The sequence below is a fragment of the Aquarana catesbeiana genome, linkage group LG10, assembly GCF_042186555.1.
Source record: "Aquarana catesbeiana isolate 2022-GZ linkage group LG10, ASM4218655v1, whole genome shotgun sequence".
Lineage (NCBI taxonomy): Eukaryota > Metazoa > Chordata > Amphibia > Anura > Ranidae > Aquarana > Aquarana catesbeiana.
In genome coordinates this window covers 28196818-28216095 of record NC_133333.1, presented here as the reverse complement: position 1 = coordinate 28216095, position 19278 = coordinate 28196818, and the positions used below count along the sequence as shown (strand labels likewise).

Here is a 19278-nt window from a genome sequence, read left to right as displayed (position 1 = left end):
CTGCTCCCCATTCACACCTGAGACCTTGTAACACTAACGAGTCACATGACACCGGGGAGGGAAAATGGCTAATTGGGCCCAATTTGGACATTTTCACTTAGGGGTGTACTCACTTTTGTTGCCAGCGGTTTAGACATTAATGGCTGTGTGTTGAGTTATTTTGAGGGGACAGCAAATTTACACTGTTATACAAGCTGTACACTCACTACTTTACATTGTAGCAAAGTGTCATTTCTTCAGTGTTGTCACATGAAAAGATAGAATAAAATATTTACAAAAATGTGAGGGGTGTACTCACTTTTGTGAGATACTGTAGCTAACCACTAAGCCACTCTGCTCAATGGAAACTGTGAGCATAATCAAAGCAGGTAAGTTGCCCATAAATGCCTTACACATGGGGTGTCTGCTCCTCCTCAGAGCCTGTGAGGTATAGAGGAGCCCAGGCTGGTGCTTTATGGAAGAAACCCATTCTGTTTTCTTTGGATCCCTGGTAAGCTGGCCATACACTATACCAGTGATGGAGAACCTTGGCACCCCAGATGTTTTGGAACTACATTTCCCATGATGCTCAACTACACTGCAGACTGCCTGAGCATCATGGGAAATGTAGTTCCAAAACATCTGGGGTGCCAAGGTTCTCCATCACTGCACTATACAATATGATTGTTCAATCTGTATACAATCTCCTCCAGATCTACCAAAACTACTTAATAGAAGTCCTACTCAACATAAAATCCATTCCAATTGTATCCAGTTAGGTTGGCTTTTGTCTTACATAGTCAATGGTAGATATAAATCAGATTGCAAGGTGTATAGTCAGCTTTAAAGAGGTGCTAACAGCATAGTGGATGTTCTATTCCCTTCCCTATCTTCAGTTGACCCTCTTCTATCTCTTCTATCTCTGCACAAAAATTTTTCTTTATTACATAGGTGGGATTCTGTCTTATATATTTTTGAAAATTTAATGAACACCATAACAGCGAAGGGGGATTGTATTATCTGGAAGACAAGCAGGCGAAGAATCACAGTGTTGTTTGCTGTTGAGTCAATTTTGTAATTTTTGATCCTTTTTCTTACAGAACGTGCGTCTGCTATGACAATGATGGGGACTACTGACTATATGATGTGAAGAAGACCAAAAAAGTTGAATATTCATTTGCGTAAATTGCATCACACTAAAAGGCGTCCAAGGAAATGAGCGAGACATCATAATTAAAATAATTATAATAGGATATATGTAAAGAAATGTGTTTATGATTAAATAAATGCGTGGTTGAAAGTTAAACGTTTTTTTTTTTTTTTTTTTTTAAATTATACCATCCCTATTGACAAATAGTGTTTACTAACAACTTAATATATACAGTATCTCTCAAAAGTAAGTACACCCCTCACATTTTTGTAAATATTTTATTATATCTTTTCATGTGACAACACTGAAGAAATGACACTTTGCTACAATGTAAAGTAGTGAGTGTACAGCTTGTATAACAGTGTAAATTTGCTGTCCCCTCAAAATAACTCAACACACAACCATTAATGTCTAAACCGCTGACAACAAAAGTGAGTACACCCCTTAATGAAAATGTCCAAATTGGGCCCAAAGTGTCAATATTTTGTGTGACCACCATTATTTTCCAGCACTGCCTTAACCCTCTTGGGCATGGAGATCACCAGAGCTTCACAGGTTGCCACTGGAGTCCTCTTCCACTCCTCCATGATGACATCATGGAGCTGGTGGATGTTGGAGACCTTGCACTCCTCCACCTTCCGTTTGAGGAGGCTCCACAGATGCTCAATAGGGTTTAGGTCTGGAGACATGCTTGGCCAGTCCATCACCTTTACCTTCAGCTTCTTTAGCAAGTCAGTGGTCATCTTGGAGGTGTATTTGGGGTCGTTATCATCTTGGAATACTGTCCTGCGGCCCAGTCTCTGAAGGGAGGGGATCATGCTCTGCTTCAGTATATCACAGTACATGTTGGCATTCATGGTTCCCCCAATGAACTGTAGCTCCCCAGTGCCGGCAGCACTCATGCAGCCCCAGACCCTGACACTCCCACCACCATGCTTGACTGTAGGCAAGACACACTTGTCTTTGTACTTCTCACCTGGTTGCCGCCACACACACTTGACACCATCTGAAGCAAATAAGTGGAACCTGTCCTGTCCATGGCTTTATGGTCTTGGTCACCGTTCTGCAGCACAGTTTCAGGGTCTTGGCAATATTCTTATAGCCTAGGCCATCTTTATGTAGAGCAACAATTCTTTTTTTCAGATCCTCAGAGAGTTCTTTGCCATGAGGTGCCATGTTGAACTTTCAGTGACCAGTATGAGAGAGTGAGAGCGATAACACCAAATTTAACACACCTGATCCCCATTCACACCTGAGACCTTGTAACACTAACGAGTCACATGACACCGGGGAGAGAAAATGGCTAATTGGGCCTAATTGGGACATTTTCACTTAGGGGTGTACTCACTTTTGTTTAGACATTATTAACAGCAAATTTACACTGTTATACAAGCTGTACACTCACTACTTTACATTGTAGCAAAGTGTCATTTCTTCAGTGTTGTCACATGAAAAGATAGAATAAAATATTTACAAAAATGTGAGGGGTGTACTCACTTTTGTGGGATACTGTGTAAATTAGAATATATGAGATAACTAGATATATATGTAATGTTATACAATAATACATGAAAGGCACAGTGGGGGCAGCAACATAGTTGGCACAAGCAGATGAGCTCTGTGTGTTGTCAAATTAATGACGTGGGCAATTTAATTTCTTGATATTATACAATGTAGCTACTTCTTGACAATGAGCAATACATCAATTATACAAAACTAGCATACACCCCCCAAAGCTAAACCCCCCCTCCCCATAAAAACAGGAAATACGTGTTGTTTATTGTATATATATATATACACAGGGGGATTGTTTCAGGAAGGAGAGCGGGAGGGGGTCCTTCTATTCCTGAATGAACATAGTGAGCGATCGGTATCAATCACTCCTGTGTCCATCAATCACTGAAGCATTGTAAACTGTTTACTATGCTTCAGCTTGTGAATGAACAGGAAGCCTCAGAGCACTTCCCGCTCAGTGCAGCCGAGGGGGTTAAAGCAGGAAGGATCCTAAGGGATCTGAAACGGGTGTAGTTTTGATGAGTTTTTGACTCTCCTAATAGAATAATAAAAAAATAAACATATATATATATCTATATATCTAGATATATAGATATATATCTATATATCTAGATATATATCTAGATATATAGATATATATCTATATACACAGAGTAGTAAAAAAAAAGGAGATACCGGACTATATAGGCCAGATTAGAAGTACACAACCATATAAAAACAATACATTTTATTGTACAATCGATCTAAATCACCATACCTTTTTTTTTTTTTTTTTAGGGGGTGGGGGGCGCTGCTAATATTGAAATTGTCTATAAAAAAATAAAAATAATAATAATAATAATAATAACTATATATATATATATATATATATATTAACATGCTTAATAAAAAAAATATATCACCCACAACTTACTGCAATTCTAGGTATTGGTTCTTGGTCCTGACTCCTTACTGTTTATCACCTGTCCAGTCTGCTCCTCATTATTTTATCACGTCCCATAATGTTGTCTTGTATCTGTAATGACAACTGACTACATGGAGGTGTTCTAGGTCATCCTTATTGCTACAGAAAATGAATAAACATATTAAATAAGAAAAAAGTAACCTACAAAAAAAAAAAAGAAAAGTTTCCATAATTAAATCTAACTTACACGAGACATTTGTTTGTTTTCAATAATACATAAACTGCACAGCAGGGGGCAGCAGCATAGCAGACAGAATCAGATGAGATGTGTGTGGTTAGATTGCTCAATGATATGTCCAATTCGATCCTTGGCTGTACGTTTTAACTCCTAACAATCTCTTCATCTGAGACAAATTGATTTGCACAGCTTACTTGTACGAGGGTAAAACAGCCCCAGGTACATGGGAGATTTCAATCACTTGCCAGGAACTGTTTTTCGATCTTCAGGCAGGCACTTTAGCTCACAATGAAAACATACTAAAATCCTGTCTACTCCATACATCAAAGCAGATCAGCCCCTAGAAACAGATTCATCTTTCATTACCGAATACTGAACGAGTGACCTGGAAGAAGGATGACGCCTGCGATCACAATTATTTAGTCGGTGATTTAGAAATGTATTGAAAACAGAGGATAAGTATGACAGACAGGCAACAAGCATTTTCAGAACCTTTGAGGACAGAAAAAAAAAATTTCAGTAGACATCAGTCTGTCGGTTATAAAAAGCCTAGGAGCCTATTCACACCTTTCCATTCTATTGATGTGCGTTATGTCATGCGTTAAGTCTTTGTTTTAATGCAGCCTATTCATTTGAAAGGACTGCAAGTGCACCAGAAAATACATTAAATAAAAAAACAGACATGGGCCATTTCCAGCAAGGCAGCCACCACAAGGCATAATACTGTGCTACAGTGCGGTGTGTTGCAATGCATGTGTGGCACTGCCCATACTGTTTGGTGGGTTAAAGTAGAACTATAGGCAAAACTTTTTTTACATTTTAGATAGAGGAGAGTTATAATATCAATCACATTTTTTTTTTTTGCCATCTGTGTCCCATTTCTGAGATTTCCTTTTACTTCCTGTCCCATAACCAAACAGGAAGTGAGAGGAAATCCCTGTAAATTAAGGGAAGCCCTTGTGGACCCCCCAGGACACCAGAACTAGTGTCCCCATTGGAAGATTTCCCCTCTATTACTTTTCTGGGGACAACCCAAAATTGGGATTTTCTTGATGTTTACTTTCAATGATAATGGTAAACAGGACAAATAGAGAGGGTGAATCTCCCTAACGGGGACACGGACAGCAATAAATACTGACAGGGGTTCTAATCCCTCCCCGCTCTATCCAAAGCGGAAAAAAAAAAACGTTTTGCCTTTAGTTATACTTGAAGCCGAATAAACTTCATCTTTAACCACTTGCCACCCGCCATATAGCAGAATGACGGCGGCAACGTGGTTGTGATATCCTGATTGGAGGTCATATGACGTGCCCAGATAACACAGCCAGTGCCTGCCCGACAGGTCATGTTTTCAGGATTTCCTTCAGATGAAAGGGCTGTGGTAATTACTAAAGTCTGAAAGCCTGAAAACATGACCTGTTGTGGGAACTTGAGGACTGGAGCTGAGTCAAATTGCTTTATGGACAATTACAGAATTGATACACTTCATCCAAGGGTTGGAAAGGGTCAACACCCTCTTGTGGTCAGAATTAGAAGACTCTCAGGTGTTCTTCAGCCTCTGCTTGGTAATTAGTTAATTGGCATTCATCTGAAGTCTAATTTTCCTTATATAACCCTCTGTTAGGTGAGGGGAAGTGAATAATGTTCTTTTAGTAGTTGTTTTATTAGCAGGTAGGAAGGTTTGCTGGGCTTGAGCTGCAGAACAGAGGTGAGATAGTGGCTTGATGTTTATGGTATGGGTGTCTATAGCATGTTAATGTCTGTATGTTTCCTGTTTGGTAAGGTTGTAATTGTGTGGTGGGGTCTTGTAACAAAATAATTGAGGGCCATCCTGCTACTTCAAATGTAATGGTTGTAAGGGTCAGTTCCTGGTTGGGAATCCTCCAATGGGTGCTTGTGGTTCCTTTTGATGGCCATCCTGCTACTTCAACCTTCTGAAAGACCTTCTAATGCTAGTGCTCCATAATAGTTGTAAGATTCAGTAGTTCCTGGTTGGGGTTCCTTTTGAGGACCAGCCTTCTGAAAGACTTTCTTCTGATGATCAAAGAGGCAAAATGCTTAACAGCTGGTCCCCTATTTCTGATCAGGGTTCATCTAAAGGGTGCTTTGGGGCTTCTTTTAAACTGTGGTTGACTGACCTCCCACTTGATGACGGTGCATATGTACTTCTAAGGCTGTTTGGCAGACCTAGCAGCATGATATTGATCTTTAGCTTCTCTTAACTGATGGTCCCTCAAGACACTTTATCAGAACAGCTCTACCTAATGGTATTGATTCTGGTAGACCCCCATAGCATGTACATATTACACACCCTTGCTCTGCAGTACACTCCAGTGATACATTGTATTCTATTTAGAATCTGATGTGGTGGTCATGCTACTGGAGCTATGGTGGAGTGCAGTTTGCCTAACGACCTGTACATTGGTCAGACAAGTTGGCTCTTGCATTGGGTTAAACACAAAAAACTTTCAGATTGTCTGATCTGCATCACATGGTGCCTGTGAATGTTGCATTTGTCTAGAGGGGCTGATTTGCTTAATTACATTGTATGCCTACTGTGTGTCGAGCAAATCTTTTGTGAAGGCCATTTGACTAAATTGGGTGGGGTTCATTTAAATATGTTCATATTGATGACTCAATTGCTTAAGAATCAATGTACATTGTCATCTGTTCACTATAAAGTCTCGGGGGGGGGGGAAATAGTGTGATCTGTAGGGTTCACCTTAATCCCCCTACAGATCTAATTACCGAATGCCAGTCTCTGGTGTGTTTTGACTTCTCTGCTGTCCTTCTCAAAGAATGGTCTCAATGGCTAGTTTCTTACCTGCTGTTTTAAACATGTAAAGCATATTGCATACACTTCTGCAAGCTATCCAAACCTTAAAATTTTGGGATGACGGTTGGTGTCGGCTCTATACCCGAATGATGGCCACAGCGTGGACCTGAATTTCTGGGAGGCTGTCGTATGATGGCCTCCCCTTTGCACGCTCCCTGTGCGTGCTGTGATCGCTGAGACTCTGGTGATCACAGATAAGATTAAGGGGCCCCTTACCACACGATCAGCTGATCCCATGATGTAAACAGAAGCTTGGTAATCGTGTGGGGGGGGGGGGGGGGGGGGGGGTTTTCTCACGCTGACAGAGTGAGGAGAAAACGACTATCACCGGCTTATGTGCAAGGGACATCAGTCCCGAAAGAGGCAATTCTGCCTCATCTGTGCCACCTAGCAGTGCTGCTTATCAGTGTAACCAATCGGTGCACATTATTGCCGCCTCATCAGTGTAAATCAGTGAAGGAGAAAAATTACCTGTTTGCAAAATTATTTTTAATATATTTATATTTTATTTTTTTATTCTTTTCTCAGTTTAGGTCGATATGTATTCTATATATATATATTTGGTAAAAATCTCAAGCATATATTTGAGCAATGTAGCGTCTACAAAATAGGAGATAGTTTTATAGCATATATATAATTTATTATGGCGGACACATTTTTGGGACCATTGGCAGTTCAGCAATCCTATAAAAATGCACTACTGTAAAAATGGCAGTGAATGGGTAACACTAGGGGGCAATCGAGGGGTTAACTGTTCCCTGGGAGGTGATTCTAACTGAAGGGGGAGGGGACTGACTAGAGAAAGTGATGGATCATGGTTCCTAGCTAATGGGTACACACGATCTGTGTCTCCTGGTCACGGTCGCTCGTGGCCGGCAGTCATCACGACCATTGGCCTCAAGCATTGGCACGGCTATCCTGACCCCGCAAGCCGACGTATAGCTACGACTGTTTGCGCAGGGGAGCCAACCTGCCATGGTAGGACTGCAGAGGTTGGTTGGGAAGCGAACAGGGAATGTGTTTGGCTCTTTAAATATTTGGCTCTTCCAGATATCTGGGTAAATGCCACCCTGAGCTGCAGCTTAGATTGGGTCCCATATCTATCTGCCATGAGCATTGTGGCCATTGTTGCTTTTAAATCCCAGGGTCCCATGTAGTCTTCCTAACAGGGGCTCCCCACTCCGAAAATATCAAATGATGTTTTTGCTAAAGTGCCATGTGTGCAGTGCTATGACACTTCACAGCCATGGCAGGAATTATACTCCCATCCAACAAGAGCCATTGAAGTGAACAGCTCTGCATGCACCCTGTAACAGAGTGCAAAGCATGTGGTTGCAATTCACTAGTGTTGGACTAAAGCAGGTGGTATGTCTTCTCACCACCTGTCAAGTGTGTGTGGTGTGGTGTGTGTTTTTTTTTTTTTTTTTTTTTTTTTTTTTCGGACCCCCTGAAGCCTCACATTTGGGGCACAGATGTGGACTAAGGGCATAGATTCATTAGTCCCCCTCTCTGCAGCCTCAGCTGCACTGAACATGCTGAGGCTTCCAGTTCACACTGAAGCATAGTAAATGGTTTACAATGCCTCATTGATGAATGGACACAGGAGTGATCTATACCAATCGCTCATGGTGTTTGTTCAGAAAAGGAAGGCCCCCCCCCCCTCCAATGTGCCCTCAGCAGCTGAGGGTGGGAAATTAGGAAATGAGCAGTGCTGGGGGGGGGGGTGGTCTGAAAGCATGTGGAAGGGGTGCAGATCTAAGTGCAGCCAGGGAGAGAAGCCAGCAGAGCTGCAGGGGGATCCACAAGTGTCAGCAATAAGGCAGTACAGCCTGCCCTTGTGCTGGGGGGGAGAGACTGATGGGGCCTGGTACCAGAGGGCTGGCTGTACTACCTTTATCAGCAGCCCTGATTGTAGCTGTTTGGAGACCATCCCTTCCTGGGCAAGCAGTAGCGGTACAATACTGCTGTTGTGCTTGCCATGTGTGCATAAAAACCCAAGACTACTGAAATGGCTGAAGGTTCGCTTGCAGCACTTCAGTCTGGTTTTCTTTGTGGTTACAGAAGAGATATGGTGTAAAACTTCTATTCTAGGTCAGCTGAGGCCTGTCTAGCTTCCTCTGTTTAGCAGAAGGTGAATTCTGACACCTGTGTCCCTGTAACAGCTTTTTTTTTTTTTTTTTTTTTTTTTTTTTTGCAACCACATTTCAGAATTGAGACTTCTGAACCAACATCCATACATGTTGTTTGACCAATGGGACAAGTGAAAGGCAAATTTCCCAACACAGATAAAGGTCAATTAAAACCTGACGGGGGCTCTAGCAGCCCTTCTCACCTAATACTTGGTGAGAGATTTACTATAACTGGAGCACTCAGAATCTGGTGCAGCTCTGCATGGTGGTTCAAGTAAGCTTTGGCAATAAGGGCTCTTTCACACTGCTCTGTAGCAATATGCATCTTACTGTTTATGGGTTGCATGTGATTCAAACGCACGTCACAATTTTACTGTGATTTCCATTCCTTTTAAAAGATGCAGTATGCAGGACTTTTCAAAAGTGCCACACCTGTAATCAGGGGCATTGCTAGGTGGCAAAAAGACCAGGGGCTTCAGCCCAAAGTCCAAGGCTGGCACAGCGGGGTTTTTTGGTTGGGCGGAGGGGTTGTGTGCAATGGTGTCCCTAGAGGGGGCCCTGACCACCCAACATTATGCTGTGCCCCCCCAAAAATAGATTTTTTTGTAAAAAAAAAAAAACCCCTAAGAGGGAGAGTCCCCAGTCAGCTCCTGCGGGTGATTCCTCCCCCCTCCCTCTGCTTGCTGATACTGCATAATGTGAGCACTCGCACAACCACGGCCGCCCAATCTGCTCCTTCCCCCCTGCATCCTCATTGGCAGGGAGGAGAGCGAGTTGCAGGAAGGACTACACCAGGACTCTCAGTTACTGAAAAAACAGACTGATTTCTCCCATCCCTGGGACAGGAGAACCAGCCTGTAAATTCCAAGAGATGCCAGACCAGAGCACTCAATAGCAGGGGCAGGACAGCAAGAGGCTGGGAAACGCCACAGTGGCAGAACACCAGGGCCTGGTGGCAAGACAACCTTTGCAACCCTGATAGTTCTCCCACTGCTTTGGATCCTTATATTTTCTTGGTATGCTGGTGACATATATCTCTTTTCTGCCACCCTGGGGAACCCCAATACAGTAGGGAGCTCACTGCAGAACATGTGAAAGGGCCGTGGGATCGTAGAGTCAGGCGGGGGCGGATCTAGAGCCGGAGCCAGCACTGCCAAGGCACAGTCTGCACCTGTCCCCTACATTCTAGGACAAGAGACTCGGGGCTATTAGCCCCAGGCTCTGGGCTGTAGCCTCAATAGCCACCCGCTGACGCCTCTGCCTGTAATGCAGTGGTGTGAAAAGTCCCATAGGATTTAAATTTTTTTTTTTTTTGCAAGATACAAGTGCAGGAAAAACTTTTTTTGGTGTGAAAGGGCCCCAACGCCTGGAAGCTGATTGTTTTCTATGTGCACCAGCTTAATGAATCTCCCCTTTTAGAGTCTAATTTAGATGACAAATGCAAAGTAACCCATGTGACCAATAAATGGACAAAGTTGGCAACCGTCAAACTGCTCTTCAATGCTTGGTTTGCCTTTGCAGCCTTGAAAGTTGGACCTTTAGCATGAGGTCATGTATGTTGTAGAGGCAGGATCAAAATCTATTAATTATTGCAGGGACTTCATGAGCTTTAAAAACTCCTGGTTGGTGTGGATAGTGATGCCTCCAGTGGGTACATGTTGCTCATGCATTAACCTATAAAAGTGATAGTGAACCTTGGCACCCCAGATGTTTTGGGACTACATTTCCCATGATGCTTAACTACTCTGCAGAGTGCATGAGTATCATGGGAAATTTAGTTCCAAAACACCTGGGGTGCCAAGGGTTACCGTCATTACCCTGAGTACAAGCCTGCATTATTTGGGCATCAAAGTAATTGCCTTGAAAGATGCATGGTACCTGGGTAAGAAAGTTACAGGCTATCCCATAATACACAAGCCCCCATGCACCCAGTCTCAACACAATGTTGGGTTCCTGAGCCATGGGAAATACTTGGTATGTCTGGGACATCATGGTACAGGTCCCAAACATAATGCAGTCTTGCCTTCAAGGGGCAATCGGGTCCAAGTGCTGCTGCATTGGCAGGAGGTTGCTGCCTGAACCCTGTGTAGTTTTGAGAATGTAGAATGTTGGCTTGCACAAGCTCAGTGATCCCGTTGATTTGAAGTAATGGATAATGGCAGAGCACCTTCAAAATGATTTGCGTTTCATGTTCTATGATGGGTTTCTTTGAAATGAAACTGTTGTCTGAACTAATATTTATGGATCGGACACTTAAAGCCCCACTTGGTGAATATTAAAACTTGTTGGTGTGGCTTTTTTATTTCCAATTGATTCCTTCACTTGTGTGGTCACCTAAACATGATTTAGGCATCTCCAATGCTGACTAGGACAAATATTAAATAGACTGGAGGCTTTTGCCCCCGTTGAACTTGCCCTTAACCCTTGCTCTCTGCAAAACACATTGTAACTGTCATTGGGCTGTAAAATTAGGGGGTGCGGGAACTAGTATGGCTGTAACAAATTAATCTCTTCTAAAATTGTCTGTTTAGACTCAACAAAAAATGTATCTGGAAATTGAAGCTGCTGTTAGATTCTTTATGAAGATTTTGAGCCTGAAGAATATTCTGACGGCAGACCAGCTGGACTCCCTGGGGAAGAACCTGGCATGTCTGCTGAGGGAACGGTATCGGGGACATTGGTACCCTGACCAGCCTGCCCGGGGCCAAGCTTATAGGTAACTATTTGTTGGACTTCTGCTCTCAGCTTCATCTAAACATGCTTTCACTAGTGGGGGGGCAGAGAGGAACTTTAGTGTTGGTTTCCCTTACTGTAAGGTCTAACTAAGTTTTTGTATTGGCTGAAACCATCATCTTAGATATTTCTCAGAGGTCTTGACAGTGTCTACTGAGATGTTGCTGTCAAATTTGATATCCATACTGATACAACAGTCCTAGGTACCATAGACTTGCTTTAAAACTTCAGGTTTTGAACTTTTAGACATTGCTGCTTAATGTTGGGCTTTCAGTTAGTCTTTATGGTGTATAAGTGGGGTGCAGCATGTGTGATTGCAATACAAGACTTTGTATTCACAACAAACCCAGTGGGAAGCCTGCCCAGCCGGGTTCACTCATGGGTTTCCAGCAACATGAAAGGAGCACATTCCAGCCAGACTGACAGCATCAGTTGAGAGGGGCAGTATGTGGCTTGGTCGTCACATGCCCAATCGGGAAGGTGTCCAGAATGGATGCAACCCTGCATGTTCCCTCATTGGACAGAACTAGCAGCAGGGAAAGGTACCCATTCCTAATCTACCAACTCGCACATGCATGCCAAACCAGGGAGCTGGGGCCTTAAATGGGCTCTGCCTGACCCAAGATGGCTGCCAGATTTGCAACAGCAGCCATCCAGAATAGATTGCTTCCCTAGTGGCCCAGGAAACCATTGACAAATCATATTCCTCATGACTTCTCTCCAGCTGCAGAGCCACTTTGGTTGAGCAGCACCTGCCTACAGGTGTGTAATTCTTGGGTTGTCATCTAGATTCATAGTGTGTGGTGGGAGGGGCATTTACAATTGTGTCTAAATGCATGTTATCTAACATTAACTGGATCTGATTTGCAGGTGCATTCGCATTAATAAATGGCAATATGTGGATGAGTCCCTGCTTCAGGCTTGCAAATACTGTGGTTTAGAATACTCAAGACTTCCCATCCCAAGGGAAATTACAATCTGGATTGACCCATTTGAAGTCTGTGGAAGGTGAGCAGTCTCTATGGGCTTATGTGTAAATGGGTTTGTAAAACTGACTGCTCTGTAAGATACAAGCAGGATACTTAAAGTACTACTAAAAGTTAAATGTCAAACAAGTGTAAACTACACTGCATCTGAGTGGGGGGAGGGGGGGGGGGGTTGCAGGGGTCAGGGCAGTGACCCAAGTTCTATTCTTCACATTAGAAGAAGTCAAGTCACCAAGTGACCTATGGTGATTTAAATCTCAAGACAGGATGAACAGAAGTGCAACTCTGGAACTTACCTCTGGATTGAATGGGCCATCCTGTCTTTTCAAATGGTGGCCTTCCCTGTAGCTGCACCCAACATGCAACCCTCCAAGGGTGAGTTTCAGTTAGAAAGGATCTTCTGCTCCATTAAACCTGTGAAGATGGGGTTAGGGGTGCAGGATATCTAAAAGGCATAACATCCCAGGCCTTAAAGTACCAGCAAACTTGACAGTGGTCCTATGCAGCCTTCTAACAGCAAAGTTGACAGTGACTCTGCCTCCCAGAGAACAGGCCACTGGGAGTACTATTGGTGGCCCTCAATTCTACATTAGCCAGTGCTGGGCTCAAGTATTCCAGGTGAATAAGATGTTTGATTTATTTATTTGTTTTGTCTTGTGAAGGGGAAAACAAGACTGCCAGTGGTATCCAGCTGTGGCTCATGGCCCTTTGCTTGCCTTTATCCAGTCCTTTGGGGCACTAATCTTTTCCTTGATGCAAGGCATTCCATCCTTGATGCAAGGCATTCCATTCTTGACAATGATAAAGCACCATTCTTTCCCCGACAGTGGGCCACTGCTCCTCTTACTGACACAAATGAGGTCCTATTTCATTCACCAACGCCCAATGATGGGGCACAATTTCTACACTCACTGACTTTTTTTTTTTTTTTTTTTTTTTTTTAAATAATCCATTTGTTATATATTCATTGCTCACCACTGGGGTTGCCCAATAGCAAACAGAAGCCTTATGTCCTAAACTTGGGAGAAACATAGCAAATAACACAAGCTGGCTACATCAGAACTGCAAATACAAGTCCCTTAAAGATGCACAGAAGGGTCCTTGCACAATTTTGGCTTGCTTGAACTGCCTATAGGGATGTATGAGGAATGTTCACTAACTTTTAACATGTTTACATTTTACAGGATTGGAGAGACCAGGGAATACTTCACAATAGCAATGTTTAAACCAGTTTATGAAGAGCCATTGCCTGTCTGTCAAGAACCAGTGCTCTTCAGTCCAGAAGATCCAGTGGTTGTCTGTCCAGAACAGGTGCATGAAGAACAAGTTGAACATGTGACTGAAGAGCCAGTGCTTGCCAGTCCAGAACATGTGACTGAAGAGCCAGTGCTTGCCAGTCCAGAACATGTGACTGAAGAGCCAGTGCTTGCCAGTCCAGAACATGTGACTGAAGAGCCAGTGCTTGCCAGTCCAGAACATGTGACTGAAGAGCCAGTGCTTGCCAGTCCAGAACATGTGACTGAAGAGCCAGTGCTTGCCAGTCCAGAACATGTGACTGAAGAGCCAGTGCTTGCCAGTCCAGAACATGTGACTGAAGAGCCAGTGCTTGCCAGTCCAGAACATGTGACTGAAGAGCCAGTGCTTGCCGGTCCAGAACATGTGACTGAAGAGCCAGTGCTTGCCGGTCCAGAACATGTGACTGAAGAGCCAGTGCTTGCCGGTCCAGAACATGTGATTGAAGAGCCAGTGCCTGCCGGTCCAGAACATGTGATTGAAGAGCCAGTGCTTGCCGGTCCAGAACATGAGCCAGTTGAACATGTGCCTGCTGGTCCAGAACATGTGACTGAAGAGCCAGTGCCTGCCGGTCCAGAACATGAGCCAGTGGAACATGTGCCTGCCGGTCCAGAACATGAGCCAGTGGAACATGTGCTTGCTGGTCCAGAACAGGTGAATGAAGAGCCAGTGGAACATGTGCTTGCTGGTCCAGAACAGGTGAATGAAGAGTCAGTGGCTGTCTATCTAGAATGTGAAACATCAGACTATTCCTCAGATGGGCTATCCTCTGAGTCGGAAATTGTTTCTGAGAATTCTTCAGATGAAGAGACTGAAAAGGCTGAGGCAGTAGTAATGCCAACAACCTGTACCTCTCCTGATGAAGCTGTTGACTCTCCTTCAACTTCCAATGCTGGGACCCCAGTAAGTGAGCTGTTGGTCGCAGACCAGGAGACAGATGAAAGTGTTGCCCAAGAGACCACATAACTGATTTCTCAAGTGAGAAAAGCCTATAACATTTTCTTGATCCAAGAAACTGCATGCTCTTATGTTTTAACACTAGCACTTCTACTGCAAATGGGTTTTTATTTTTTTGTTTTGTCGTTTGAGACCTTCAAAAGTAGCTCATGTATTGGCTTTCTGTAAAGAGCCTGATGGTGTTGGTAATTTAGGTAAAGCTTTGTCTAGACTTGCACCAGCTTTTGGCCTAGCTTGTCTATTAAATCAGTTTGGCTCCATGCACCTAATATTTGCAGCCTACTTGGACACTGGTTTGCAAAATCAGTTCTAAGACACTTGCAGAGGCTTAGATACTTGTGACCTGGAACCAGCATGTTGCAAGTAGACATGCCAATATGTGGTCTAATGACTCATCTAGGGACATTGAAGCCATTTGCTCAGTTTAGCCAGGTAACTGCATTTTTTTCACTTTTTTTTTTTTTATTTTTTTTTTTTTATATATATTTTAAAAGGCCCTATGACCTGTGCAAGGGTGATCTAAAATTAGAGCTCTTAAACCTGTGTTCTATTTTCAAAGATGCTCATAGCTAGGGTGCTGTATTTGACCATGTCGCATAAGTCGGAAGAATATCTTGCAGGGGACCTGAACAGCTGACCTAGCTTTTTAAAAGGGGGTTCTGGACAAGGTCCTGCATTGGGGCATAGCTGCCATCAATGGTGGGACAAGGTCTCTGGCACTCCCTAACAAGCTGTAATCTCATAGGGCAGAACCTGCAAACTTTCTGTCCCCTCCTGATAAAATGCCCAAAAGTTGGGTGGTGTAACAATGAACTCACTGCTTTGATATGCATGGGCAAAGCACAGGGTGGTAATTTGCAATTGTACCAGGCGTTAAATTTTAAGGTCAACTGCAAGTCATTAGTGGGTGGCCACTTTTTTAGTCAATATAAACTTCATTTTAATTGGGTTTTTTAGAACTTTTATCTTTAGTACAAAGACTGGCTCTGGATTATAATGCCCATGTTGGTCTTGTGGGATAGTGCAGAGTTGTGTAGACCAATGGTTTTTAACATGGGGTTGAAAAAATGGTGAGGATTGTATGTATACTACATGCAATTTGGGATGCTTTGTAACAATGCAATAAACCTCTGTGCTGACCTAATTCCAAATCCCCCCCCCCCCCCCCCAAAACCATTTGTCCCCTTGGGCATATAAAACAAAGGGGAGCAAATGGAAGTAGGTGGGTTGCTAGTTGATGGAAGGGTAGCCTATTCTGCCTATATACCAGTGTTTCTCAATTCCAGTCCTCAAGTTGCACCAACAGGTCATGTTCATGTTTTTTTCAATACTTTGTACAAGTGATTTGATCAGTTTCACTGCCTTAATAATTGCCACAGCCATTTCATTTAAGGGAAAACATGACCTGTAGGTCTGCCTTGAGGACTGGAATTGAGAAACTCTGCTATATACCATCACTGGTTGAGGTATTAAAATTTTTCCATAGCTTGCTCTAGTAGCATCTGCAGTAACTTGACTCCCTTTGGTTTTAAGCTTCTTTCTTGGCCATTGCCAAGCCTGTAATAGTAGGTTCACATACTGCTGGATAGGTTAAACCTTTCAGACCATTGCTGGATGTTTGGAAAGACTAGCTTCCTGGCTGATATTCTGACCCAACTTCAACATGGTCTTGAATTGCCAACCTAGTAAGTATTCAGGTCAAGTCTTTCTGGATTTGGGTGTATGGCAGCCAAGCAAGTGGTACTTGAAGAAGGTTCAGGAGTGGTGGTCTCTATTAGACTGAAATGGGCTTATTTTGTATGAGCCAGGTCTTGAATGTGAATTGGAGGGAGGGAATGGACATATTGCTAGTTTGCACAAAACACATCCTGAATTCCCAGGAGAATTGTTACAGGACATTTAAGTCAACTCCTGAATTGGATGTTTGGCTGTAAATGTAGCCTTAGAACACTCATGGAGCCCACCAGGCTCTCTAGTAGCCTGTACAAGGGTAATGCAGTAAGTACTTGGCATAAAGTTGGCTTTACTGTCCAGACAGTCAGTGGAATACACTTATCGGACAGACAAGGGTGTTTTATGTGTTTGTAACAGATCTCCTTCTGTATAAACTGATATGGACAGTGTTTATTATTTACTGCAGAATAAAAATTTTAAAAGCCTGTCTGTGTCCTTATGTATTTGTGTGGGGGGGTTTTTTTTTTTTTTTTTTTTTTTTCCTCATGGGCACTTTCAGAATTGGGAAGAATGTCTCACCAACTGAGTCATTTAGTTTTGCAGATTAGAAATGAGGGGAATTCTAGTAAGTGATCACAAAGGCTGCACAGGAATTTAAGAGCTCACATATTCCTGTTAGCTTAAATCAGTATTTCTTGGAACAACAGTGAAGAGTCGCAGTTCTTGGTGTTTTCCAGTATAGGCATAGACCAGGTGTTTGTGTTTTTTTTTTTTTTTTTTTTTAATTGATATTGACAGGATAATGCAACATGAGAATAATTGGGTCAATATACTAACAGACTAGAGACCAATTGTTAATTTAGGAATTGGTACCACATCTGTTGCCATGGTATTATCATCTAACCAACAGGTCCATTTTTTTTTTTTTTTTTTTTTTTTTTTTTTCTAATTTTTGTGGGCAACCCCAGACCAAGTAGGTGGCTTTAGGAAAGCCAGTTTACCCCTTTATAATCTTTTCCAGAAACTGACAGAAGGGGGAGACGATTGTTTCCAGTTCATTGTAACTGCCTTACGAGCATAGTATAATAGCAGGGATAGGAGTATTTTCCTGGCTCTAAGCATTAACACTTGCTCCACCAGCCCCAGCAGGCAATATTTAGGATCCTAAGCAATACAAGTTTTTATTACCTTAGCAATCACCTGGGGGTACTTCTTTGCAATAGTGTTCGATTGCTGGGCAGACCCAGAAAATGTGGAAAAAGTCCCCCCTGGTTGGTAGGAGACCTCACGGATGCAAATGAGCTGCATGTGGCTACATACAATGACTGGTAAAGTGAATAACAACATTGATCTTGTGGCAATGGCACTTGAAAGTGGGTGAGATGTGTTAGGAAGCAAGTCAACATGTTATCCATGATGTGCTTGAAAAAGAGTGGGCAAGTGTAAGATTTGGTGACTTTGTTAAGGACCGGGTTGTAAAGGGTAGAAGGCTGGCTCAGAGCAACTCCAGTACTGTAGCTCTTGTGAGATGTGCCTGGTCTGCAGTGGTCAGGACCTAACAAATGTGGTGTAAGGAAAGAACTGGTGACAGTGTCCTGGGGGGCTAAGGATTACTGATGCATGTATAAGTGGGGACCAAAATGGGACTGAGGCACCACCATTTCTTTCTCTAGAGACTGGATACAGTAGCACTCATTCAGGCCCAGCACTGGCCATAACCGTAGTCCACACTCTTGCATGTACGGTGTGCCATACAACAGGGCAGAGAGTGGGAGGCAGCACAGTACTGTATGAAGGGTGGGAGCAGTCCTAGCAACCAATCGCCAGCTAATTAATATGAAAAGTTAGCTGCAGAGATACTAATGTGATATACTGTGTTCTTCATGCTGTCTTTTTATTGGGCACTTGATAGGTAGGTTTTTTTTTTTTTGTTTTTTAAAAAGTTTCACTCAAGCCCCCCCTTCCCCAATAGGTATCTTTTGATTTTTTCCATATTGTCCAGGTAGATCTTAACTTCTGAAAGGTTGCCTATCCCTGACTTAAAGGATCATCTACTGACTGGTGCCAGATACCCCAGCATACCTTTTAGAGGACTAGTAGAGTCCATGCCTCGACAGGTTATGTTGGGTGGCCCCAATGTCATGGCTGATCGGTGTATAACCACGAGAGCTATGTCCAGCCTGACTGTAACTTCAGCTGCCTGATTGGGCACGTCTACTGATCTTCAAAATAGAACCGGAAAATTTTACATATTGAAGGAGTTTGATGGCTGAACTAACTGCATGTCAACCATTTATGTGATCCTCAGAGATCAAAGTCTAATGCTCAGAACATCTTCCTGCTTGCTAGTTCAGGCATGTTGAGCTCAAACGAAAGTAAGTGCTAGCTATGAATAGGATGCCCCGAGAAGTGTGTGTGAATCCTACAGAGGAACGCACTTATGTAATTGAAATACTTTTTATGTGTCCTTGGGGATAAACATACTAAAGTCCTGGTGTTGAACTCTAGTCTTCCTTGTAATTGTACAGTCTCCTCTCCTGGATTGAAATTGCTTGACTGTCCCTGGGTCTGCCCCTTTCGTTCATTTGATTTCAGTCATGGAGGCTCAGCATCACATGTGGGCATTACCTAGGGTGGTCTGTGGGCAAATATAGCCTACCTAGAAACGCATCCTCCAAAAACTCATCCATATTTGCATAACGCCTCCCAAAGGCTAGTACACTGTTTGCATCAGGACTGAGGGCTGTTGGTAGGAATCCTGAGGCAGGGTCGATGTGATGTTTTGAGGAAGCTATGTAGACCAGGGATATGCAATTAGTGGACCTTCAGCTGTTGCAGAACTACATTTCCCATGAGGCGTAGCAAGACTCTGACAGCCAAAAGC

At 43.1% G+C, this 19278-nt stretch overlaps 1 protein-coding gene across 1 annotated transcript; it reads left to right on the top strand.

Annotated features, from left to right (window-relative positions):
* Positions 1-11294: 11294 nt before the first annotated feature.
* On the top strand, positions 11295-14729 carry LOC141109817 (protein BTG3-like). The gene is made up of 4 exons (XM_073601083.1): positions 11295-11467; positions 12355-12492; positions 13655-13700; positions 14463-14729. The coding sequence occupies exons 1-4, from the start codon at positions 11295-11297 to the stop codon at positions 14727-14729; spliced, it is 624 nt and encodes a 207-aa protein (XP_073457184.1).
* Positions 14730-19278: the final 4549 nt, after the last annotated feature.

What these genes read in the sequence shown, in the direction of transcription:
- LOC141109817 (XM_073601083.1), top strand. Translation starts at nt 11,295, where the DNA reads ATGTATCTGGAAATTGAAGCTGCTGTTAGATTCTTTATGAAGATTTTG. An exon ending in GCCCGGGGCCAAGCTTATAG is followed by an intron (nt 11,468 to 12,354) that starts GTAACTATTTGT and finishes TCTGATTTGCAG; the next exon opens with GTGCATTCGCATTAATAAAT. An exon ending in CCATTTGAAGTCTGTGGAAG is followed by an intron (nt 12,493 to 13,654) that starts GTGAGCAGTCTC and finishes TACATTTTACAG; the next exon opens with GATTGGAGAGACCAGGGAAT.